The 26,601-nt window shown below is 43.7% G+C and overlaps 1 protein-coding gene across 3 annotated transcripts in view; it reads right to left on the bottom strand.

Moving 5' to 3' along the window:
* Positions 1-26,601, bottom strand: part of NLRC5 (NLR family CARD domain containing 5) — a 336,749-nt gene that overhangs the window by 86,072 nt on the left and 224,076 nt on the right. For all 3 annotated transcript variants that reach the window (XM_068259606.1, XM_068259607.1, XM_068259605.1), the window contains 3 exons: positions 25,826-25,909; positions 13,067-13,156; positions 666-731 (listed from right to left, as the gene is read on the bottom strand). In XM_068259606.1, coding sequence (XP_068115707.1) covers positions 666-731; positions 13,067-13,156; positions 25,826-25,909 — 240 coding nt within the window. The remainder of the gene's footprint in view (positions 1-665; positions 732-13,066; positions 13,157-25,825; positions 25,910-26,601) is intronic.

The raw sequence follows: 26,601 nt of genomic DNA, 5'->3' as shown, positions 1-26,601 counted from the left end.
TTTTTGCCTTCGTTTAAACCTTCGTTTCGATTGTGCCTTTTGTCCTTTTCGATCCCGAAATAATCGATCATACGGTTAATATCACCACCCACGGTTTCGGTTTTTTTTTCGATTCTGATGGTTTCGTTTTTCCAATGATCGAAGGCTGCAAAGAAACGAAACGAAAATCCCTTTTTACAGGGACGGACTAGCATAAACGAATATATAATCGATCTGAACAGCCATCAAGCCTACCAATGGCTCGATTAGATGGATAAAGAGAGATAATATCAAACATGTTCGATCACTAGTCGTTCGTTTTTGGGGTCTATTAATCGAAACTATAATGAGATTATGACTATTTTCACATACGTTTTCAACACTCGATTCGTTTACCGAACGAATCGAAGGCTAAAACGAAGGCAAAAACGCAACGTGTATTCCCAGCATAAACACTACGCAAAAGTACTAAATAACATAGTACTGGAGCACTTTAAACCTTCAGCACGGTAACTAAAAAAAGTAGCAAGAGAAATGTAAATTAATAAAATCTAAAAGTAAAAGACTACCCAGTGATGTCATGGAAAATCTGAAGATTTTTGTAAAGATTTAAAAAAAGTTTTTTAAGAAGGCAAAATTGTATTTAACTATACAGCATCTATAAGTTGTAACAAGATATGCTTTACCTTATTGTCTTCAGAGAGCCTCCAGAAGGTGCAAATATTATATGGACAATCTCTTTTGGATTTAATCTAGAAAGGAAAAAAAAATGTTGATTAGAATTTAAAGCAAACTTGTGTAAAAATATGCTTAATAAGTTAAATGCTGGTACTGATATGTTTAGTGATGATAATAAGAGTAGGTTCACACTTGCTCTAAAAACGTATCCATGGCTCCGGTTTTTGGCCCGGATCAAAACCGGAGCCACAGATACCAATGTTAAAAATAGCGACCGTCTTCACTCAAAAAAAACCCCAAAAACGGATCTGATGCATTTGAAAATCAGAACGGACGGTCTGGATTTGCAGGATTTTCACAGACCCCGGATACACGGGGTAGTGAAAATCAATATAAAACCGGATCCCCCTCTACACAGGCAGCTTTGGACACATAACCGGATCCGTTTTCTGTGTCCCAGCCCTGGCTGAGGGTGGGGAGGGGGCCGCCATGCTGGAGGGGGTAGCAGGCAGGAAGGGGGGCAGCGTGCATAGAGGTGGGGAGGGGTGGTCACCCCCTGCCTCACCTGGGTGTCCCCTTCTACGCTCCTTCTCCAGCTAGTTTCTTTTAAAACATCATTCTTAACCACTTGCCGACCGTGCACTCATAACGCGCGTCGGCAAAGTGGTAGTTGCAGGACCAGCGACGCACATCTGCGTCGCCGGCTGCAGGCTAATTAATCAGGAAACAGCCGCTCGTGCGAGCGGCTGCTTTCTGTCAATTCACGGCGGGGGGCTCCGTGAATAGCCTGCGGGCCACCGATCGCGGCTCGCAGGCTAAATGTAAACACAAGCGGAAATAATCCGCTTTGTTTACATTTGTACAACGCTGCTAGCAGTACCAGATCAGCGATCGGTGGCCAATCAGCGGCCGGGGATCACTGTCACATGACAGGCAGGAGCCTGTTAGAGGTTGCACAGGACAGATCCGTTTCTGTGCAGCCTCCAATCTCTGGGGCAGGGAGGGAGGAGAGGGAGAGGGGAAATCCTGCGGTGGAGGGGGTTTGAGGTGCCCCCCCCCCCCCCCCCCGCCAGCCACACGCAGGCAGGAGCGATCAGACCCCCCCAGCACATCATCCCCCTAGTGGGGAAAAAAGGGGGGGCGATCTGATCGCTCTGCCTAATGTTTGATCTGTGCTGGGGGCTGTAGAGCCCACCCAGCACAGATCTCAGTAATCAGCGCTGGTCCTTAAGGGGGGGTAAAGGCTGGGTCCTCAAGTGGTTAAATCATGTAAATGTAATGTATCAAGCAAGGAACTTACTTCCTTGCATTCCACCGCTCGCCACATCACTTCCTGAAATGACGCCCAATTAAAGAGTAACTGTCAGGCTGCAAAAGCTAATTTAAACCTCTATTCTCCTGTGTTAAACAGTTTAGAAGGAAGACAAAAAGGCAATACTGAAGTTAAAAATCTCTCTTACTTTGATGTTTGCTGAACAGCAAGGCTCTTGATTCCCAAGCTCCTAAGGAGGCCGGGAGGCCGCATAACAGATACTGCAAAGCATTCTGGGGCTGCTTCTTCTCCCCACTGCACTCCCTTGGTCCTCCCCTTCATTTCCCTATCCCGCCCTAAGGCTGCTTTCACAGTGAAAAGTTACAGGCTGATGTTACAGCAGCTTGTAAGTTGCAGCCCAGCTCACAACACTGAAAAATCAATGTGCTGTTCACAGAGCACATGTTCCGTTAGAGTATACTGCATGAGTCCGATACTGTTCCTAGCCACATGGCTAATTAATATTCACTGCACAGTAGTGTTGTCTGGATCATGAACCATTAGGATCTTTGATCCTGATCTTTTTTGTGAGTCGAATCATCAAGAAGCAGGGTAAGGGAGGATATTACATCACAATTGGCTTCATACAAGACAGACAAACATGGAACCTGCCAGCTGTCAGGAGCATCATTCTCTGCAAATACTATATAAAAATTGTGTGAAATCCAAACGTGGACAGTGAAATGCATATGTGATGTAAGTACAGCCAATATTTAGCTACTGATATATGTGTTTTTTTTTCTCTGAGACCCTATACCTAACAGCTCCTCTTTAAGTACAGAGGGTGGCATTGCAGAAAGTGACGGCGAGCGGTGAAACGCAAGGAAGTAAGTTCCCCACTCGCCGCTTGCTACATTACATTGATTACATTGTATTTAAAAGGATTTTTAAAAGAAACTAGCTGGAGGCGGAGCAGGGAAGGGGGTCCCAGGTGAGGGAGGGCGACTACCCTCCCCACCGCTGTGCACACTGCCTCCCTTCCTGCCTGCTACCCCCTCCAGCATGGCGCCCCCCCCCCCCCCCACCCATGGCCAGAGCTGGGGATACGTTTCCAAGGACTGGAAACACAAGCTGCAAAAAGGCCATTTTCTCTCAAAACGAAGAGAATTTTTTTTTACAAAAACAGATCCGTTTAAAACGGATCCGATCTGCAATGGACAAGTGTTGACCTAGCCTAAGAGGTGCCTGCTATCAGTTTTCTCTTTTTTTGTAGCTTATATATTGTGTAATTCATATGTCAAACCTCTGATTGGTCTGCAAGGTACACGGTTTACATGTGTACAGGAAATCTGTCTCCTACATTTGACTTCAGTATATGCAAGAATAACTAAGAGGTTTGTTATGCTCTCAACTATCATTTTACAGTGCCAGGATGCAAATAAAACAAAGAAATATGATTGGTTCTAATGGGCAACAAGAACAAGGAAGAATGGTGCCCAATATTCCTGTCAGCAATATCACATGACTAGAGATGGAGACGGTTGGTCAATGGGATCAGTTTAGTGAGGCAGAAAGGGGTGGACACACTTAAAGAAGATCCGAGATGAAAAACTAACTATAACAAGTAACTTGTCAATATATTCATATTTACACACACATACACACGACTGTCATGGCGGCCAGCTTGATGACGCGTAGCGGCTGGCATGATGATGCGGAGCGTCACCATTCAGGAAGTGTTGGGCCGACACTCGGCCCGGGTGTGGCCGGTAATGAAGTCACCAGTGGGACTGAGAGAGGAGCCAGAAGGACGCCGGGGGACCTTGCGGCCTACTGTGGGCTGGAGGAAGCCCCAGGTAAGTACCTATTTCATTTTTATCTACTGCTCAGGGTCCCTTTAAGTGTGGCTTTTCTCTTAAGACTATAATTGGTGTACTCATTTTTGCAACATGGGCTTGAATTAATTTGTTAGTAAAATCACTTTTTTGTGTGTGCAAATTAACAAAATCTTGTTTGCAATCAATGGCCCACATTTGTGGGGGTATTTTGTAGTACAGTATCTCATAGGAAACTAAAGGTTTCCTGCCAAATGTAGTGGGTGTACTCATTTATGCTGAGCACTGTATGTATGCAATGTAAATAAAGCAAGTATAGGTCTTCATTATAAAGAACCATCAGATTTAACTAAAAAGAATGTAAAAGTACTCTATTGTTGACCCGTAATACAAGACTCAACATAATCACAGATGCCAATTATGCTGTCAAACATGCAAACCTATAACTCCACCATCCAGTCTCACACTGTCCATCTAACTAGCCTAGAACTGCTAGTGTAGCGTGATAGCACAGTGTCCTCAAATACCCTGCGGCTTCTGCTGAATAGGGCTTAATATGCAGTCTCTGTCCTCAGAGCTGCCACTGCTACCTACTGCTGGCCTTTTCCCAGTTCCCACACTCATTACTAGCTTTGTGATAAGCAAAGGGGTGCTAAACAAACTTTGTATGTATACATTTGTTACGTCCATCTGGCTTATAAAATGTTTGCCCTTAGTGTCCTGAGATAAATCGTCCGAATACAGCAACATTTCTCTGCTGTCATAGACCCATGGAGGCTTTACAGCATTGGGACATATGCCATTAATATGATATACATTAGGCCTAAACTATAAATCAAATTTAAACCAAAATCGCGATCACCAAGATCACGATTTCGGAATTGTCAAAGCGGCAATTTCTGTGATGACGTAATTTCCGCATGGGGGAAGTTTTGAGAAGCGGCTTCAAACTTCCCCCAAGTCCCGGCGTGTGCGGCCCACAGCATCGGCAGTGTTGGACATCCCTTCCGTATGGGTTTTACACTGTCCATCCTCTATCGCTGTCTACCGGCTCTTGTACACAGCATACTTCCTAGCTCCAGTATGTCACATGACAACCAGGAAGTATACCATGCATTAGAGCCTGCAGGAGGCGAAGTGGATAGATGGGGATTGCTGGAATCATGCTGGAAGGTATGTCCAGCACTGCCGCAGCATGGGGGACAGAGGGGGCACAGAGAGAGACCAGGGGGGGGGGGGGGGAACGACACACTAAGAGAGACCCAGAGGGGGCAAAAAGAGAGACCCGGGGGGGCACAAAGAGAGACCCAGAGGGGGCACAAAAAGAAACCCAGAGGGGGCACAGAGAGAGACCCAGAGGGGGCACAGAGAGAGACCCAGAGGGTGCACAAAGAGAGACCCGGAGGGGGAAAGAGAGACCCAGAGGGGGCACAAAGAGAGACCTAGAGGGGGCACAAAGAGAGACCCAGAGGGGGCACAATGAGAGACCCAGAGGGGCAGAGAGAGAGACCCAGAGGGGGCACAAAGGGAGACACAGAGAGGACACAGACAAAGTGGGCACAAGGAGAGACACAAGGGGGGCACAGAGGGTGCACAAAGATAGACAAGGAGACAGAGAGGCACAGAGGGGGAACAAAGCTTGATTTGAACGAAATCGTGAATCAAATCGAAATCGTGATTTCGGACAGAAATCACTCAATTAGATTTTTTCCTAAAATCGGTCAGGCCTAATATACATCTATCATATAAAGCAGCAGTTCCTAACATACTGGTAATCAACATTAGTGGCTATCTCCAGGTGTGTGTTTTTTAAATAGACCACCAGAAGACAGAAGTTTTCCTTCTTAAAACAAAAGATTTGCAATTATTCAGGTTGGAGTGAGATTTGAGGAGTTCCACAATGCATCACTGCTGAATATGCAAATCATCCTTTGTTGTGCCGGATAGCTAAACACTCCTCCTGCACAGCTGGAATGCAATGATGTATCAGCTTGTTAACTGTACAGAACCACACTAATCCAACATGCAGACAGACTGTTTTGGATTAGTTGATCCTCATCAGTGCATGGCATGGATTAACCTCCCTGGCGGTAAGCCCGAGCTGAGCTCGGGCTATGCCGCGCAGGAGGATTTCTCTGGCTCTACTGGGGCGATTCGCCCCATTCAAAGTGCTGTGCACGCAGCCAGGACTTTGCTAGCCGCGCGCACAGCTTGATCGCCGCCGCTCTGCGGCGATCGCCCGCACGCAGCGGTGAAAGAGGGCCCCCCCCCGCCAGAGCCCTGCACTGCCCGGACCAATGAGTTCCGGGCAGCGCTATGGGCTGGATCGGGTGCGCCTGACGTCAGGACGTCGGCTGACGACCATGACGTCATCCCGATCGTCGCCATCGCGTTATATACGTGCTCCCCTGTTTGCTATTAGTGCCGGCGACAATCGCACTAGAGGGACACATGCGCCCTCTAGTGGTGTTTCATGTAGCTACCACTCTGGTAGCTTTACATGAAACAAAAAAAAACAAACAAAAAAAAAAAAGGATTTTTGCCCATTTGGCAAAAAAAATTAACCGCCAGGGACGTTAATATGGCTCTATTGAGTAGGACTTGAAACACCCAGAGTTACAGATTGTCCAGCAAGCTCATGGTGAATCAGAACTCCTAGGAGTGTGTAAGGGGTTGAAAAGAGATCAAAAATCCTCCTTACTAAAATGCTATGCAAAACAGAAGTTTCAACTACAGATTTTTACACAAGGGTGGAGGTATGCACAAACATTATAAAGCATTGAGAGACAAAAGGGGATGAGAGCTCTAGCCAAAAAGACCTTACAGTCTAAAGCTTTAAGGGATAGAACGGTAGGTAAAGGGAAACTGTGCATGAGATGGTAGAAATGGTGGTCACTGGCCGAAGTTTCCAAACCTAGGTAGGAGAGCATGCATGCCTGAAGAGGTGAGTTTCCAGATTAAGCCTAAAAAGACTAAGTGTGGGATGTGTTGAGGGAGAGTGTTTCAGAGGAGGAGAGATGTAACTATATGACATACAACTCCTTATATACTACCATCTGGTCAACAGATGACCTATCATACCTTATTATGTTATGTCAGATACTGGTAGGCATGATTATTTTTTTTTGTTTTCTGAACGTTATATTGTACAATATACAGTACCATACATTATATATGTATTGTATACAAAGACTCTCTCTATCTCTATAAACTTTTTATATGACCTGCTTTTTATTTGGTTTATCTACAATTATGATTGTTCTTTGTTGTACAGTAAGTTGAATGCACTTAACCACTAAATCCACCATTAAACTATATCTACGTCCTCTGTGACTTCATCTAAGCCACGAGGTAGTAGATGTATTTCTTGTAGCTGAAGCACAGCTGTGCATGATTGAGCTTGCTCCTGTGCAAACCTCTGGCACTATCTGCTGCAGCACATATGGTGAAAAGGAGTATATGTTCCCTGAGCCAATAAGATTGATTTTTACCATGAAAAATGCTCTTATTTTCTCAGTTCATAGAGAAAAATATACATTGTAGCATTATTTCAGAATCAAATATTCTCACCATAAATTGTGACAGGAACATAATCTAGGTTTCATGATAAAGGGTAGAAATAGCCAAAGAAAATTTGTGTTTGTTATCTACAGTAGAGATGTCGCAAACGGTTCCCGAACCGTTCGCCGGTGAACATCTCTGCATCACTGTACTACTTCCGGGTCGCTATGACCCGGAGTAGCACGCCTGCGCTGGCCCGGCGGTGCGCGTCCTAGATCGCGCTCCTGTTGCCGGGCACTTTCTGCGCATGTGCGTGACGTCATGAATGATGTCACGCTCATGCGCAGAGGGTGCCCGGCAACAGGAGTGCGATATAGGACGCGCACCGCCGGGCCAGGGCAGGCGTACTACTCCGGGTCATAGCGACCCGGAAGTAGTACAGGGCCCACAGCGATTCGCCCGGCGAACGGTCGGGGCCATCTTTACTCTACAGTAGCACTTTTTATTTTTAACCTGGAGTTGGCAAAACTGAGAAGAAAATGTGTTTTTTTTCTATTTTTTTCATCTATATCTCATTAAAATGCATAGAACACAACAATTGTTTGAGGAAGAAAATGGCATACATTGAAAGTCTAGTTTGTCTTGAAAAAAAACAATATATATTTCATTTAGGTGTCATAAGTAGGGATAACGTTATTGCTGATTAACCACTTGACCATTGAGGAGTTTTTACCTCTTTAGGATCACTTTGTTCACCAATTTTCACCTGTCAGTGCTCCTCCCATTCTTTCGCCAATAACTTAATCACTACTAATCACAACTAAATGATCTATATCTTGTTTTTTCGTCAACAGTTAGGCTTTTTTTGGGGAGGTACACTATGCTAAGAATGATTTAATTCTAAATGTATTTTAATTGGAATAAAGAGAAAAAAATGATTATTTCTCAGTTTTTGTCCAATATAGTGTTAAAATAAAACATTCTACTGTAGATAAAAGTCACACATTTTATTTGCCCATTTGTCCCAGTTATTGCAACGTTTAAAAAATTTCCCTAGTACAATGTATGGCTCCAATATTTTATTTGGAAATAAAGGTGCATTTTTTCAGTTTTGCGTCCAACACTAATTACAAGCCAGTAAATTAAAAATTAACAGTAATATACTCTCTTGACATAAATATTAAAAAAGTTCATCCCTAAGGTAACTACTTATGTATTTTTTTTAATGTACATTTCCCCCCCCCCCTATAAACATTAAAAAAGTTTGGGTACTATGGGAGGGTGTGAGATGGAAATAGTTAAATTTAAAAGTCAGTGTTGGGATTTTTATTAAATAAAAGTGTTTTTTGGTCACAAGATGTCCTCAGTCATTATTTCTGATTCACGTACACAAGGACGTGAATCGGAAGTAATGAGTGGCACTGTAACAGGAAGATACAATGAATGCAGGCGTCTCATAGGTGTTCATTGAATTTGGGACTTAGATTAACCAGCCTGGCGGTATGGACGAGCTCAGCTCGTCCATTATCGCCAGAGGCTGCCGCTCAGGCCCTGCTGGGCCGATTTTCATGGAATAAAAAGGTGCACAAGCAGCCGGCACTTTGCCAGCCGCGTGTGCTACCTGATCGCCACCGCAGCGCGGTGATGCGCCGCGTGCAATGGCGAAAGAGGGTCCCCCCAGCCGCCCAAGCCCAGCGCAGCCGGACCAAACAGTTCCGGCCAGCGCTAAGGGCTGGATCGGAGGCGGCTGACGTCAGGACGTCAGCTGACATCTATGACTCCGCTCGCCGCCATGGCGACGAGGAAAGCAAGACATTGCAGCCTTTCTTGTTACTTCTGATCGCCGGAGGCGATCAGAAGTACGCATCAGGAGCGCCCTCTAGTGGGTTTTCATTCAGCCAACTTTCAGTTGGCTGCATGCAATCGTTTTTTTTAATTAAAAAAAAAAACGTCCGGTCGCCAGCCTGGCGATCTTAATAGAACTCCAGGCTGGTTAATGAATGGGAACTGTGTTCCTATTCATCTCTCCACTAACAGGTGACAACGGGAGTGCGCGCGGCCACCTGTCTCTATAGACTTATTTTCATGGCCCTGGTACTGCAATTGAAGTTTTGCCGGGCCGTGAATATACTGCACAAGATGCAGTAAGTAGTTAATAATAATAGGGACATAGCTAAACTGCAGTAAGTAGTTAATAATAATAGGGACATAGCTAAACTGTCTAAACTGCTCTGGTCCATAAGGGGAAACAAGGTCTGGATGTGAAGTGCTTAGTTTCAACACATTGTGATTAGAGCAGAGGATACAGGAGATCTTATGAAACGCGCTGTCCTGTGTCTGTAATAAAAGTGAACTTTGCCCAATCGGTGGCATTTTTTCCCGGAGGAGGTAAGTTAGCATCTTTCCACCTTTTTAAACTGTTTTATTAATTTTATATGTCTTGGCGACTCCCAGTGGCGTAGCAATAGGGGGTGCGGAGGTTGCGACTGCACCGGGACCCTTGTGCCAGAGGGGCCCTCCCTCAATCACAGTATTAGCTCTCTATCTGTCCTGTGCTGGTAATGAGCACTTCTATAGATTATTTAAATAGTGGTAATCATTAACAAACTGTTCCCCACCCCCTTCTTGCACCCCTGACAATGTGGTTGTCCTTGGCAGGTTTTAGTGGACCACATCAATTGTTATGTACAGAGTGCTTGGGGGCCTCAATGTAAAACTTGCACTGGGACCCCATAGCTCCTTAGCTATGCCACTGGCAACTCTTTTAATACTTTTATGCACAGTAAATCTACATGCAGTTCTCTCCCATTTCCACCATTTCCTTGTGAAGCATACCCCTTTATCCATAAAGAATATCCCACCACCACTGCGCATAGCGCTCCCCTTCCTTATGCAGCTGCCTCATGTGCTCACAGCATGGGCAGACCCCCATGTTCCCCCCTGGCAGAATTTCCCACTTCTATGTGCCGTATTCCTCAGGCAACTCCTCCACAGTGTGCAAAACCTCCTTTATTCCATTTGCCACCTTTGTGGTCTTTACTTAGCATCTGACAGCAATAATGGAGAATGAGAAATGAGAACAGGCAGGTGACTAGTTTTTCGCTAGAATTGATGAAAAATAAGTGGAAATAACACAGGAAATCTGCCAAGAACGATGATCTCTCCAGTATGTGAATTGGCAGCTTGAAACCTTGGAGGACATGAGTAATTCTCCGTCTCCCGTGCTGCATGCGAGCTCTGAAGCCGTCACATCACTTGCAGGGAAAACTGAGCTGCTTCTAATGTGCAGCCTGGAAATCACACAATGGAATACGGCATCATTGACTTCACTTCCAGCTGCTTCTAAACCTTAAACACAAATTTGCTTGTATGATTGAGGTTCAAAGCTCTTCAGAGCCGCCTCAAAGCTTCACAACGTTTACCCATTTCTGTGTAGAGACTGAAAGTGTTTATCAGAAGTTTATTTTTTTTAAAAAAGACAAGAACCGTGTTATTTTCCTTCAAGTAAAGACAATTACAAGTAAACTCACTTAAGACAGAATTACTGCTAGAGGAAACTTGTCATGAGAGGAATACTGAAGCTGCTATTTTTACCCCGTTTTATAAAATATGCCAGAACCCTGGCTGATTTTCTGGCTTCACTGTGTCTGAGTCACACCTGAAATAAGTACGCAGCCAACAGTGTCGCGTACATATAATAGCGCCGCAAGTAGAAATAGCTGTAATTTTACCAATATTTTACTATGTTCCAACCTAACCCTATTCTCACACAGAAACCTTCCTCTTGATGCCAAACAGGTGGTGCCTAACAATAAAACTCTCCTAAGGCTAAACTTAACCCCCATGGCTAACTGCAGGTGGGTGCCTAACCTTAAAGTGTACCAGAGACGAAGCAACCTGCTTTAATTAATACTATATACCAGTAGGGAAATGAGAACAGACACTTACCCTGCTGTCTGTTTCATTCTGATTTGCCCTGTGAGCTTGTATTCCCCTCTGCAAAAAACACTGACTGAGCTCTCGGTCAGCTGCTTTCTCAGGACAGGAAGCTCTATAGCAGTGAGAGCAGTCTGCTCAAGCCCTCCCCCTCTCTGTCTGTGTTCTCCCTATCTGTGAGAGCAGTCTGCTCAAGTCCCGCCCCCTCTCTGCTTGTGTTCTCCCTATCTGTGAGAGCAGTCTGCTCAAGCCCGCCACCTCCCTCTGCCTGTGTTCTCCCTATCTGTGAGAGCAGTCTGTTCAAGATAGGGAGAACTGCTCCCTATCTGCTCTGTGAGAGAAGTCTGTTCAAGCCCGCCCCCCTCTCTGCCTGTGTTCTCCCTATCTGTGAGAGCAGTGTGCTCAAGCCCGCCCCCCTCTCTGCCTGTGCTCTCCCTATGTGTGAGAGCAGTCTGCTCAAGCCCGCCCACCCCTCTCTGCCTGTGTTCTCCCTATCTGTGAGACCAGTCTGCTCAAGCCCGCCCCCTCTCTACCTGTGTTCTCCCTATCGGTGTGAACAGTCTGCTCAAGCCCGCCCCCCTCTCTGCCTGTGTTCTCCCCAGTCTGTTCAAGCCCGCCCCCTCTCTGCCCCATCTCTGCCTGTTTTCTCCCTATCTATGAGAGCAGTCTGTTCAAGCCCGCCCCCCTCTCTGCCTGTGTTTTCCCTATCTGTGAGAGCAGTCTGCTCAAGCCGGCCCCCCTTTCTGCCTGTGTTTTCCCTATCTGTGAGAGCAGTCTGCTCAAGCCTGCCCCCCTCTCTGCCGGTGTTTTCCCTATCTGTGAGAGCAGTCTGCTCAAGCCCGCCCCCTCTCTGCCTGTGTTCTCCCTATCTGTACACAGAATGCCATCACAGAGAGCAGTGCTTGTGATGGGAGAAACAGCTCAGGAAACACAGATTTATTTATCTACCCAGATTATTAGTGTTTCCGCTTGAGTTACACACTTATCTCTCCCCATTTGAGCCAGAACATACTGGGACACTGCTCTACTGCTCTGATGATTGTACACAGGTCAAATGCAGCAGCAGCTGAGCTTTTCTTTGGTTTTACAGGAAAAAGTAAAAGTAATTGTGCCTGTGTGTATATGTCTGCAAGTATTTTTCCTAAAAATGTCCCTGCATACATTATTTGATGGAGAACTTTACACACAGTGACACTCTCTTCCTTCCCTTTGTTGTCTTTCTCTCAGGATGGGGCCCCCTGTGGCTTTTGGGCCCCCCTGCGCCTGCATCCTTTGCAGGGTCTATTGTTACACCCCTGGTCTAAAGCCAGTTATGGGGTGGAACCAATTAGCAGCAGGTTTTGGGGTTGTAGAAGGGAAATATAATTACCACAGCCAGCCATGTACATGCTGTGCACATGTACAGGTTTCATTTAGCCTGTGGAGGAGATGGTGAAATGTGGTAAAAAGTACAAATCCGGCCCTGCCTGTTATCACAGATCCTGGTAGAACAATATTGACATTTCTGACAGTTTTAGAAATGTGTGGTGACTGCAGACTTGAATGGAAAGGTGACTTCCTTTACCCCATTTCCATCTGTCACATCTCATTTCCTGTTAGTAGTGCATCTTGTTATCACCTGTGGTTTGCTGCTGCAGGAAATACTAGCGACTATATAATCTGTGGGTCCTCAGAACATAAATGTTTATGGTAGTAATAGCTTTCCCAGCTTCCCCTGCTCTCACCAGCCTGAGCCTTTCCTTACAGAGCTCGCCCTGCACAATTCTCTCTGTGCAGCCCTGAGTCAGAGCTTCTGGGAGGCTGACAGGCCCATGTGATGTGTGTTGTACGTGATGCCTGTGATGGATAGGTGATCTTTTAGTATGTCACTGTGATCACATCTTACCGAGCAGTGATCTGTGTAATACTTGTGCAGGAACTAACAGAAGCCAGTAACGCAAGGATGCCATCTTCTGACAGGTGATTCATACACATGCTGGAAAAAAGAGGTTTCAATGAATAACACGCCAAACAAAGCTGACATTTAAAGGACAATTTCCAGACTTTCAATTGTTAGTCCCAAACAGAAACCCCTCCCCCAAAAATATTGAAATAATGTGTAGAAAAAGATGTATTTTTAATAGATAAAAATCAACATAACACAGCCATAAATGGCATTATTATATACTGTGCTCTGTAGTGCAGGAGATGCCAATGCTTGAATGCTATATAAATACCTAATAGATACATACAGTAAATACATAGAGGGAGACCACTGTGCACTCTTCTGTATGTCCTGAGGACCAGGCTGTCTAGATGCTCCCAGACCCCCAACCTCGCAACTCCCCAGCTTTCAATCCCATCACCAGGAAGAGAAAGTGACAGCCTAGCAGTGGTCACAGGCAAGAAGAATGCAAGTGACTGCCCCTTTCCAACTGAGAACAGATAGAGGGGGGGGGGGGGGGGGGTGAATGGGAGCTCATTCCACTTCCTCTTCAAGAAAGTGCTATAGGAGGAGCAAAAGTGCCTCATCATCAAAGTGCCTTGTCTCATGTGACCCAGATTTTACCTTAAATCAGGCAGAGGGATGGAGGTGCACACTTTCAATTTTGACTGGCCATTGACTGACCAATTTTACCACTTTATAGTATTTAAAATCTGTTGGTCCCCATGCTATGTAGAGGCGGTAAAATTAGGAAGTCATTGGCCAATCAAAATGGGATGTGTGTACCAGGTTATAGGGTGTGCACCAACATCTAATTCTGATTGGCCAATAGTTGGCCAATTCTATTGAGAAAATAAAAGAAATCCTGAGAATCCCCCATGAAGAGATGGACTAGTGAAAAACCTGTTGGTAAAAGATTCAAAGTTGGTAGGTTATAATATCTATTGTGAGTGACAGCTGCATAGGTAGTCACAAACATTACAGTGCATCTACTCTGCGACAAATGTACATCCTATATTTAGGTACATATGAATTTTACGTTTTACAGTTATTTGCCATAGTGGTCCGACAGGCCGGGAACGTGAGTGATTCTTTGCGTTCCCGGCCACAATAGAGCCCGGCCACAATAGCGCCCTATATAGCATATAGCAGCATAAAGGGCGCTATTGTGGCCGGGAACGCAAAGAATCACTCGCGTTCCCGGCCTGTCGGCTCCTGTCGCCAATACCAGAAGTAGCTGCCGGCGTGGCCAGGAGCATCTGATGGAGTTGGCGTGGGCACGATAAACCTGCAGGGGGCTGCTGGAAGCCCCAGGTGAGTAAAACTCATTTTTTTACAGTGACTTAAGTGTCCCTTTAAGCACAGTAGAGCCCACAAACAGCCTACAAGTTGGCCTTCGCCACTGTGAGTACTGTCGACAATTTGCACTGGTTGGTTAAGGCGGCTGGTTAGTTAAAGGACTTACGAGGTGACGTGTGACATGATGAGATAGACATGGGTATGTACAGTGCCGAACACACAAATAACTATGCTGTGTTCCTTTTTTTCTTTCTCTGCCTGAAAAAGTTAAACATTAACCACTTAACATCTCAGTCGTTTTCAGCTTATGCATCCGAGCAATGTTCACCTCCCATTCATTAGCCTATAACTTTATCACTACTTATCACAATGAACTGATCTATATCTTGTTTTTTCCGCCACCAATTCGGCTTTCTTTGGGGGGTACATTTTGCTAAGAGCCACTTTACTGTAAATGCATTTTAACAGGAAGAATAAGAAAAAAAAATGAAAAAATTCATTATTTGTCAGTTTTCGGCCATTATAGTTTTAAAATAATACATGCCTCCATAATTAAAACCCACGTATTGTTATTGCCCATTTGTCACGGTTATTTCACCATTTAAATTATGTCCCTATCACAATGTATCGCGACAATATTTTATTTGGAAATAAAAGAGCATTTTTTCCGTTTTGCATACATCACTATTTACAAGCTTATAAAAAAAAATAGAGAGAAATATTTCATCTTTACATAGATATTTAAAAAGTTTAGACCCTTAGGTAAATATTTATGTTTTTTTTTTTTTTATAGTAATGTTTTTTTTGTTTTTTTTGATTAAACATTTTATGTGGGCATTTTTGGGAGGGTGGGATATAAAAGTGTTTTATTTGGGGAAATATTGGTGTATTGTAATGTTTTTGGGAATTTACTTGTAGTTTTACTTTTTGGCCACAAGATGGCAATCTCGATTTTTTTTACATGACGTCACTCTAAGCGTACAATGTACGCTTAGAGAGACACAGCTTCAGAAAGAGCGAAGCTTCCGAGAGAAGCTGTCGCTTTTTCAGCGGGGGAGAGGAATCAATGATCGGGCTCCATAGCCCGATAAATTGATTCCGTGGCTACCGACTCCGCGGCCGGGGGTGCGCGTGCACGCGCGACCGGCCGCGGGAGCGCGCGGGGGCGCGCCTGTCCTCCTTGACGTTGTTATACGTCAAGGAGGACAAAGTGGTTAAGTATGCAAGTGACAATTTCTGTCTGGGTCGGGACCGGGTCGGACTGGGTCAGACTACAGCATAACCCTCACTGATAAGTAATTACAGCTATAAAACATTTTTTCTGTCAGTAAATAGCTTTTAAGAGCCGAAAATAGATAAAAAGGGTCAATAATTCATAGATCTGAGCTCTGACATACTTCAATGAAGGTGTCATTGAGCAGAAACAATGAAACAGTGAAAACTTAAAAACTAGATTTAAATATAGAAATAAAACTGTGGGATATTTAAAAAAGTCATTTTTAGGAGAAGTAGGATAGATATAATTGTTTTTCTCAGAAGTTAATTTTCACCTCGTAAGTCCTTTAAGTTCTGGATAACCGGGACTCTACTGTAATATAAAATATTGCGCAGTCATTTTAAAGTATAATATAACCAAGGAGGCGAAATAGTTTTACTTGAAAGCAGAACATGGTATAACATCCCCATCTAGTGGAACAATTATATAACAACAGAAAAGGTGCTTCAAGCTATTACTGCATTGTATTGCAGCGTGGAACTGATGTCTCTCCCAAAAAGTGATGGGTAAGGTTCCCTGATAATAAGTTGTATTTATGTGAGTTGCATAAGTTTGCAGCCATTATTCGTAGTGTTAGTTGCATTAGTTCTTATTGTACCTGTTCAACTGCAATAAGCACAATTGTGCCTTTAAAGAGAGTCTGAAGCAAAAAAAATTTGCTACATTTACCCCCGCTGGGGAATCTGGCCGCCGCTTCCTGAAAGAGGCAGAGCTCTCTGTTGTAGCTCTGCCTCTTCTGATGTCAATCACTGCATATCACCGCCTCCCCCCGCCCCTCTCACTCTTCCTTCACAAAGAGGGGTGGGGGAGAGGCGGCGATCCGTGCGGCGATTGACAGCAGGAGAGGCAGAGCTACAACAGAAAGCTCTGCCTCTCATGGCAGCAGAATCTACAACCAAGTTGGTTGTGGATGTTTGCCCATGGATTTGGGGCGTCTGCAGCCCTCGTCTTCCGGCGTGGATGCGGCGGTTTACCGCTAATGAGACTTCTGAAGCGAATTAAAAGGTAAATATAGCAAATTTATTTCGCTTTTGAGTCTCTTTAAAGCGGATCCGATTATTTATTCCTGTGATACAACGAGAGCGGCCATGTTCTGTTTGTTATATTACACACAGGTAAGCTGATCTGTATCTCCAGCCCTCAGCCTGTGAAAACTTCAATCAATACTCCTCCTCCCCTTTGCGTCTGAAATCTCTGGCTAGTAACCTCCTCCTGCCCAGACTGAGCTCCCATACGCCCTTGCTACTAAGGCTCAAAGTGCCAAGGCACTCTAAAGAAGCTGTGGGCGAGGCTTGTTTAGTTTATAGGAAATTAGAGTATTAAAAAAAAAAGTATTTGGCTTGAGGAATGCCCTATAAACTATATGAAAGGAACACAATTATGCAATGAGTAAAAGTTTATCTCGGATCCACTTTAAGAAGCGTATTATTTAGAGTGTCTGTCAGGTGCATCTCGGTTAGATGCACTACCATTCATTTCTACATGCATTCTATTACTGTATTGTGTTAACCCGCAGACACCACATTGACCTGATAAAGCAGGCAAAATCTGTGAAACGCACTGTCATTTTATTTTAGTATGAATAAATTGAATCCCATTTTTCTAACAATTGTCTTTAATTGAGGTAAGCTACATAGTACATTTCAAACTGCGCTTAAAGTTTTTTATACATGTTTGGGGCAGCCCTGCTGATCTATTTGGCTGCAGTAGTGTCCGAATAACACCAGGAACAAGCATGCAGCTAATCTTGACAGAGGTGCCTGGCTCTTCTACTGACCACATATGCTATTGCTCCGTTGTTATTGCCTGATGAAGCGGATCAAACCTGCGAAACGCGTTGCATATTTGGAGTTCATAAATAAAATATATTGACTGTGTTTACTACAGTCGTTGTGTGTCTACTTGGAGGAGGTAAGTCCACCATTACCTCCTCTATTTACCAAGAATTTGGTTTTTAAGCTCATTTTGCTTCCTTTTATCCTTTTGGCGTCTCTGTTCTCCTGCATGCAGCTAATCTTGTCAGATCTGACAATACTGTCAGAAACATCTGATCTGCATGCTTGTTTAGGGTCTATGGCTAAAAAGTATTAGAGGCAGAGGATCAGCAAGATAGCCAGGCAAGTGGCATTGCTTAAAAGGAAATAAAAATGTCAGCCTCCATATCATTCTCGCTTCAGTTGTCCTTTAATGCAAGTCAATGGAAATTCAGAAACAATGTGGTTTTCTGTGAAAAACTGCCTTCGATTTTGAAGTTAAAGGAACACTATCAAACCAAGTGTTCTAAAATGGCAGTGTAAAAATAATGTCTAAGTAGCTGTGTAAACATTTTCCTACTTTGAGGTCGCATTCACAGTGCCACGTTGCGGAGCTGCGTTATTAAGTCTTATAACACAGCTTACCGCATTGCAATGATAATCCCATGGGCCGTTCACAGTGCAGCATTAAAGTCGCGTTTAAAATGTTGCGTTGTGCTAACTCACTGCTTACAGTGCGTTACCTCTAAACGCAGACACGTTGCGAATTTAACGTCGCATTAAAATGCACCGTCCCATTGTGAATATACCCTGAATGTTAAATATCAGAGGCAAAAGCTTTAATTCATTGTGTGTAGATTTTATTTTAGTTGGAATGTTTAATTTGCCAAGGTCTGCTTCAATATTACACTGTTATTTGCATGTCAGACTGCATATGAAAGGGGTGGCAGGTTTCATATACAATTATAAATAAGTTACATTTCCTCTGCTCTCTGCAGACAGCTCAGTAAGAGACAGGCAGTGAGAGCTTTCTCTCACACACAGGGTTCACAGATGCAGTGTGAGGGAATCCCCCCTCCCTTCATGAATGAGCAGTCCTGTCAGATTTTGCCTCAGATGCATCAGTAAGTGTGAAAGTAATTTGATAACAGTAAGCAAAGAGATATGTAATGTGAAAGAGCCCTTAGCATTTAAAAGTATACACTTGTACTTCACAGCACTTCCCAAACTATTCTTATCTCAATTAAAAAAAAAACATGTTAATCGATAGCGTTCCTTTAATTAGATACATACGCATGTAAATGATCTTCATTAATTTGCACAGAAAAAAAAATTTGCAAAACGCTGAATCGGACATGCAAAAAGAACCGCAGAAAATCCCATGCGAAATTTACTGAGCTAAAATTGGAATCCTATGGAATCCTTTATGATGGTTTGTGTTTTTATACACACATACTGTAGCGTAAATGCAAACTAATGGCCAAAAGATGTTTGTATACAGCAGGCAATGTGTAGGACTGGCCTGATGGGGATGCAGAACAAACACCACTTACACTGACTGTGTTTACTGTGCCCAATGCTACAGACAGAGCACTGCAGTGCAATACCCTTTTTCCCAGCAATTATTTGTCATTCTCTAAAGTGGAAAATTGTCAGGAAAACATTAAAATGCCCATGTAAAGGGTCCTGAAACATTTTTGCTGATTACTATTTTTCTTATGATTAAAATAATTGAAGACCTTAAGCAATCAACCAACTGTATTGTTCTGAGCAAAATGTATGTGTATGCCGCCGAGTCCAGTCGTAGCAACTCGAAGGGAGACGTAATTAGTGGTCCAGCAATTTCCAGAACTCTGAATTACCCGGTTGCGCAGGTGCTCAATTCAGGCGCTACTCAGCTGGCGCCTGGTTTGATAAAATTATGGTCATGTTCACGAAAATATCATGCAAATATTATACAGCTTTGGAATTGGGCAAATCCAAATCAACAGGAAATTATTTTTATAAGCCCATTTCTAAGCTGCATACAATTCGCATGAACTTTGCATGCAAACCAGAATTATTAGCATCTCAGTGACTATCTCTACTCTACTTTATTTGCACACATGAATGCAGGTTACCACTGTCACGGATCAACCATGAGAAAAAAGCAATCACAATCGGTTTTCTGCACTGATCGTGTTTAATGGGACAATCCAAATTGGATGTGTAGTCCTAGCAGAAGGCAAAAGGCCTGGGGTCCTGTGGAATCTGGCCATCTCAGCTGCTAGCAGAGCTTCTTTTCATGGAATTAATTTGTTCTCCAGGGAAGCCAATGTTTGCGTTCAATTACCTGGTTCAAAAGAAACTTATCTCTCAGCTAGGTGTGATTCAGTACCATTTGGCCTAAACTACTTAAGAAGTCAGGAAGCCCACAGCAGGGGGCCTATTCAGGATTTGGTATTTCTCAAACATGCTGGAGCCATTCTGCCAGCATTGGGAATAAATAGAGTGTATATATATGTTTGCTTGTTTAAGGAATACCATTTATATGATAGTTATGGAAATTATATCATTTTGCTGATCCGCTGAATATTTTAATACTAAATGTATGCCACTGACATACTCAGCCCTCGAGTTATTCAGCTGCTTAGTGCCAGAACATGTGACACTATCCAAGTTTGATATCATAAGAATTGTCATATTCTGAGGATTATGAATCTGTGACTGTTATTTGTGTGCGGGAAGCGGGAGAGGTAATATGGAAATGTCATATTTTGTGAGCCTAAAACTTCCTGCCCAAAAGTTTAACAACACCCCATCCAGCCCAGGGGCTGACCCTGAGAATCCGCCCAAAAAACTGCCCAAAAAACTGGGTCATTGAAAAGGATAAAGCTGGGACTCCACCCCAGTTCTCCATCTTAAACACCGACATGAGAGCATGCTGTTAGCCTGAGGACCGAGCTAGTGGCCATCTTGTATGAACTTTGCTCTGGAACAAAGGAACTTAACTTGCTTCCCCAAAAAATGGACATATTTCATCTGAACTTAAGTATTCGTTTATTTTCTTTCCATTTTATTTTTACACTGGGTTACTTTTCTCTTTAATCGTTAATTTTAATGATTTTCCGTATATATTAATTATTTATATTGCATTTATAAATAAAATACTTCTAAAGTCATTTCATTCTCAGCTGCACCTATTATTCAGCCACACAGAACGAATCCTAGCTTTCTGAAGAGTCGCTACTACTATTTATTATAGCAGATTAGGGTGTTTTAACTGTTTTTATTCACAGGTTTTAGAATCTGTGAGCGTAAGTCCTCTGTCCTTCTACAGAGGTGGTGGCAGCTTTGTACCCTGAAATAGTGTGTAGTTTGTGTTACTGTAACTCGCAAGCTCCCTTCTAAGCTGTCTGCAGCCAAATTCCATCTGTTTCAGCTCATTGATTGTGTCCAAGAGGTTGTACAGTTAGTGGGTTGAAATACAATGGAAGGCACTGAGCGGTCCAGCCACTAGGGGACCTGTGATATCCACCATTAAACAGAACCTAAGGTGAACAGGATTATGGAAGCTACTATTTTTGTTTCCTGTTAAACAATACCAGTTGCCTGACTGTCCTCTCTTATTCTCTGCCTCTTATACTTTTAGGCACAGCCTCTAAACAGGGCCGGTTCTAAAACTTTTGCTGCCTGAGGCAAACTTGTGAGGATGCCCCCCCCCCCCCCAATTTGGAATGATCGCACAGCACCCAACATTTTCCCAGTCAGTATAGGTAGGTAGCCAGTATAGTTGCCCCAGTATAGGTAGCTGGTATAGGTGTCCCCAGTATAGCGCAGGCCCGGCCCTAGACTTTTTGCCGCCTGAGGCAATTTTCAAAGAAATCGCCTCATGGGCGGGCCGGCCCTGAGTATAGGTATCTAGTTTAGTTGCTTCCAGTATAGGTAGCTAGTATAGTTGTCCCAGTATAGGTAGTATAGTTGCCCACAGTATGGCGCAGTGGGTTGCTCTGATCTGAGGTCTGTGTGTAGCTGCGAGTGGCGGGGGCATGCAAGGGGGATGGGGGCTGTTGTAGAAGAAGGTAAGATGATTTTTTTTTCAGGATTGTGACCCACACTACTGCAGCCAAATAGATCAGCAAGGCTGCCAGGCAACTGGTTTTGTTTAAAAAGAAATTAATATGGCAGACTCGGGTTCACTTTAAAAGAAAGAAATAAAATAAAAATTAACACTATATACACTGCTACATGGGCTTGATATACATTGGTTTGCAAAAGTATTCATCCCCCTCAAAGTTTTCCACATTTTGTCATATTACTGCCACAAACATGAATCAATTTTATTGGAATTCCACGTGAAAGACCAATACAAAGTGGTGTACACATGAGAAGTGGAACGAAAATCATACATGATTCCGAACATTTTTTACAAATAAATAACTGCAAAGTGGGGTGTGCATAATTATTCAGCCCCCTTTGGTCTGTGTGCAGCCAGTTGCCCATAGACATTTCCTGATGAGTGCTAATGACTAAATAGAGTGCACCTGTGTGTAATCTAATGTCAGTACAATTACAGCTACTCTGTGACGGCCTCAGAGGTTGTCTAAGAGAATATTGGGAGCAACAACACCATGAAGGCCAAAGAACACACCAGACAGGTCAGGGATAAAGTTATTGAGACATTTAAAGTAGGCTTAGGCTACAAAAAGATTTCCAAAGCCTTGAACATCCCACGGAGCACTGTTCAAGTGAACATTCAGAAATGAAAGGAGTATGGCACAACTGTAAACCTACCAAGACAATGCCCTCCACCTAAACTCACAGGCTGAACAAGGAGAGCGCTGATCAGAAATGCAGTCAAGAGGCCCATGGTGACTCTGGACGAGCTGCAGAGATCTACAGCTCAGGTGGGGGAATCTGTCCATAGGACAACTATTAGTCGTGCACTGCACAAAGTTGGCTTTTATGGAAGAGTGGCAAGAAGAAAGCCATTGTTAACAGAAAAGCATAAGACTTCCCGTTTGCAGTTTGCCACAAGCCATTTGGGGGACACAGCAAACATGTGGAAGAAGGTGCTCTGGTCAGATGAGACCAAAATGGAACTTTTTGGCCAAAATGCAAAATGCTATGTGTGGCGGAAAACTAATACTGCACATCACTCTGAACACACCATCCCCACCAGGGCCGGATTTCTGGAAAGGCCACAAAGGCCACGGCCTAGGGCGATAAAAATCAGATAAGATAAGAGGGGCGGCATGACTTGGAGAGGGAAGAGGTCATATGTCAAAATTAAACACCTCTTCTGGTCCCGCAGCGCAGTCAGCCAGCGCCCTGCTCTGCACTAATAGCTGAATTCCAGAGTTCCCCTATTCCAGCAAGTCTCTCTCTCAATCAACATCTGCTGTCACCTCATCTGATGATCAATTCCTCTTATCATGATCATACAAGTTGATGTGAGAAATACCAGGGATTTACATTACAAAGCAGATAGAACTAAGTTCCGCTGAGTTTTAATGCAGGCATTCAAAGACATCAGTGAACCCTGCTAATTTCTTCACTTTCTCCTTTACAGTTGTGACACTGACCCCAGCAGCTGTAAATTACACTTTCTTATCTCTAGTCTACTTAAATTTATGGCTTTAGGGTTTTTTTTTCTTCCTAGCCAGCAGTGGTCTCAGTTAACTCTTTCCTGACTCATTTTCTGTTCCTACCATCTATGAGAGGAATAAAAATGCTGTTTGCTTTACTTTCATTGCTAAACTGTCACTGTCACCTGAGCTGTTACTACCTCTATGCTAGTCTGTATAGTTTGGCATCCTTCTCCTTTCCTGTAGCAGTAAAGCATTGTACCATTTTAGCCACAGCGAAAGCAGAGAGTTTTGAATGAGGATGATACCATTTATTGGCTTAAAAGAAAAAAAGTAATCTTTCTGTGAATAAGCCTTCTTAAGACTTTGTTCCTGTATACTGTCAATATGTTAGAGCACACCACCATATGTACATTCAGCATTCAAAAGAGATACATAGATTTTTCAAATATAAATAAATATCATTCAGATGCTTTAAAGTGGAGCTGAACTCTTGCACAGGACAGAAGGAAAACATAGAAAAATCTACCTTGTATTTTTTTAGAGAGCCTGTGTAATTCCCCCTCATCTGTGTCTAATCTGACGTTGTAATTTGATCTCTCCTGTGTCCCCTGACTGCCACAACATCTAAGATAATTTGAAAGCACAGGATGTTAACAATATGTCTGCTTCCATGAAAGCAGGAAGTAGACACTGCCGATTTATTGCAGGATTTGTATCAGCTGTAACAAAGAAATGTTTTTTTTAAAGGTTATTATGTTATTGTGTATCTTTTGAAGCAGAGAGGAAGTTCTGAGTTCAGGTCCGTTCTAATTACAACCAAACATCCAAAGTGGGTATTGACAGGATGTTTGCTACTTACCTGTTCTCTGTTTCTCTCCATTGAGCTGCCCTGCCACCTGTTTGTGGCTATGACTGTAGCCAGTCGCACAGAGGACAAAGAAGCAGCGCATGCTCTGGCCACTCACGCTCCCTGTCACCTGTTTGTGGCTCTGACTGCAGCCAGTCTCACAGAGGACAAAGAAGCAGCGCATGCTCTGGCCACTTACGTTCCCTGTCACCTGTTTGTGGCTCTGACTGCAGCCAGTCTCACAGAGGACAAAGAAGCAGCGCATGCTCTGGCCACTCACGCTCCCTGTCACCTGTTTGTGGCGCTGACTGCAGCCAGTCTCACAGAGGACAAAGAAGCAGCGCATACTCTGGCCACTCGCGCTCCCTGCCACCTGTCTGTGGCCCTGACTGCAGCCAGTCTCACAGAGGACAAAGAAGCAGCGCATGCTCTGGCCACTTGCGACTTGCACAAGTTTTCTGCTCCTGCCCAGATGTGCACAGCAACCAACGCCAGTATAGTGTTATGCATTCTTGACAAGTACATATATCAGCGTCATTTCTCAAGTATGCATTCCCAGAACACTATTGGCTGCTTTGCGCATTCGGGCAGGAGCACAAATTGCAGGAATTTTTGAGCAGACAGAGCATCCTCTGATTCTTGGCTGAATGGGAGGCAGAGCAGCACTACTGAAATGAGCCCATTCAAACCAATGATCGATAGTCAGTGTTGGTCAGAATGTTTTTTGGTAGTGGTGGTGGTGGCGGCGGGGGGGGGGGGGGGGGGGGCAGGGGGGAGGGCGGTAGATGACAGCAGGCCTAGCGCACTGGAAAGTACAAATCCGGCCCTGATCCCCACTGTCAAATATGGTGGTGGCAGCATCATGCTCTGGGGGTGCTTCTCTTCAGCAGGGACAGGGAAGCTGGTCAAAGTTGATGGGAAGATGGATGGAGCCAAATACAGGGCAATCTTGGAAGAAAACCTCTCGGAGTCTGCAAGACTTGAGACTGGGGCGGAGGTTCATCTTCCAACAGGACAACGACCCATAAAGCCAGGGCAAGAATGGAATGGTTTAAAACAAAACATATCCATGTGTTAGAATAGCCCATCAAAGTCCAGATCTAAATCCAATCGAGAATCTGTGGAAAGATCTGAAAACTGCTGTTCACAAACGCTGTCCATCTAATCTGACTGAGCTGAAGCTGTTTTGCAAAGAAGAATGGGCAAGGATTTCAGTCTCTAGATGTGCAAAGCTGGTAGAGACATACCCTAAAAGACTGGCAGCTGTAATTGCAGCAAAAGGTAATTCTACAAAGTGTTGACTCAGGGGGCTAAATAATTACGCACACCCCACTTTGCAGTTATTTTTTTTTAAATGTTTGGAATCATATATGATTTTCGATCCACTTCTCACATGTACACCACTTTGTGTTGGTCTTTCACGTGGAATTCCAATAAAATTGATGCATGTTTGTGGCAGTAATGTGACAAAATGTGGAAAACTTCAAGGGGCTGAATACTTTTGCCAACCACTGTATACTGTACTGCTGGATCTATCTATGCAATTATCAGTTTATGTTTTAATTGATGTACTTTTTTCAACCCTTTAAGTGTAATTTATTTATTTATTTATTTTTTTAACAAATTTAGTACCCTACAAATCATGCATGTTCAGGAAACTCTTGGTGAAAGCTGTGCACAAAGAGGGCATGCAGAGTGGACAGTGCATGCACCCTTCAGCTCCAGCTGGAACTATGAATGCAGGCTACAGTGGCAGCACGGAGAGGAGACCGGGCACAATAAGGGGGCAGCAAGTGTCTGAGGATCTTAGAGATCAAGCAGATATGCATTTTTATTTTCCTCATCACAGGTTTACTTTAAAGGGAACCTGTCACCACCATTGCTAAGACTTCCTGAATGGACTCATCTATGTAAAAACGATCCTGTCTGTCTTTTCCTCTTTTCTCAGCAAAGGTTGGATTATGAGATACAAACCTGATTTCCTGCAGATTCGGATTCCCCAGCAGAATTTTCATCAGAGGAGCCACATCATTCTTCCCAATTCTACAACTGTTAAACCTGCGAATGACAAGACAGCGTTACATCCAACTGAACATAGACCATGCACACCTGTGTAAAATGGCCTGAATCTTCACAGCTTACAATGTAAATTAGTGACTAGAGCTATCGGGCTATTTCAAAAGTACAAAACACTTTACTAAAACAATTGTCCCCCTCAACACTGTATCCCGTAATTAAAACCATTTAAAATATTTGAACAAGGGAGCATTCCCCACTCAGCAACCACATACACCAACAGTCACACCGGATTCAGCTTTATAAACTGCTAAGCATGCTAAGCATATATATATATATATATATATATATATATATAGAGAGAGAGAGAGAGAGAGAGAGAGAGAGAGAGAGAGAGAGAGAGAGAGAGAGAGAGAGAGAGAGAGAGAGAGAGAGAGAGAGGGTATATATATATATTCATTATTGCTCAAGGACTCAAAGACGAAGGCTATACTGTAGTTCTTCCATGTAACAACATCCAATTCAATTCAATTATGGTGCAGAAATAGCCAGCCTTAGATGATAAAGTCCACCGCGCAGACAGCTGGGTAATTCACTTCTAAAGTGGAAGTTCTACATTCGCAGATAACATCTTCTAAGTGCCAGTCTTACGATAATGGAATACTAAGCCTATTCACTTCATTCCATGCAGTAGCAAATCTTGGATATGCCATGCAGGCCCCCCTCACCGATGT

The sequence above is a fragment of the Hyperolius riggenbachi genome, chromosome 11 (assembly GCF_040937935.1).
Source record: "Hyperolius riggenbachi isolate aHypRig1 chromosome 11, aHypRig1.pri, whole genome shotgun sequence".
NCBI lineage: Eukaryota > Metazoa > Chordata > Amphibia > Anura > Hyperoliidae > Hyperolius > Hyperolius riggenbachi.
This window is presented reverse-complemented; position numbering and strand designations above follow the sequence as displayed.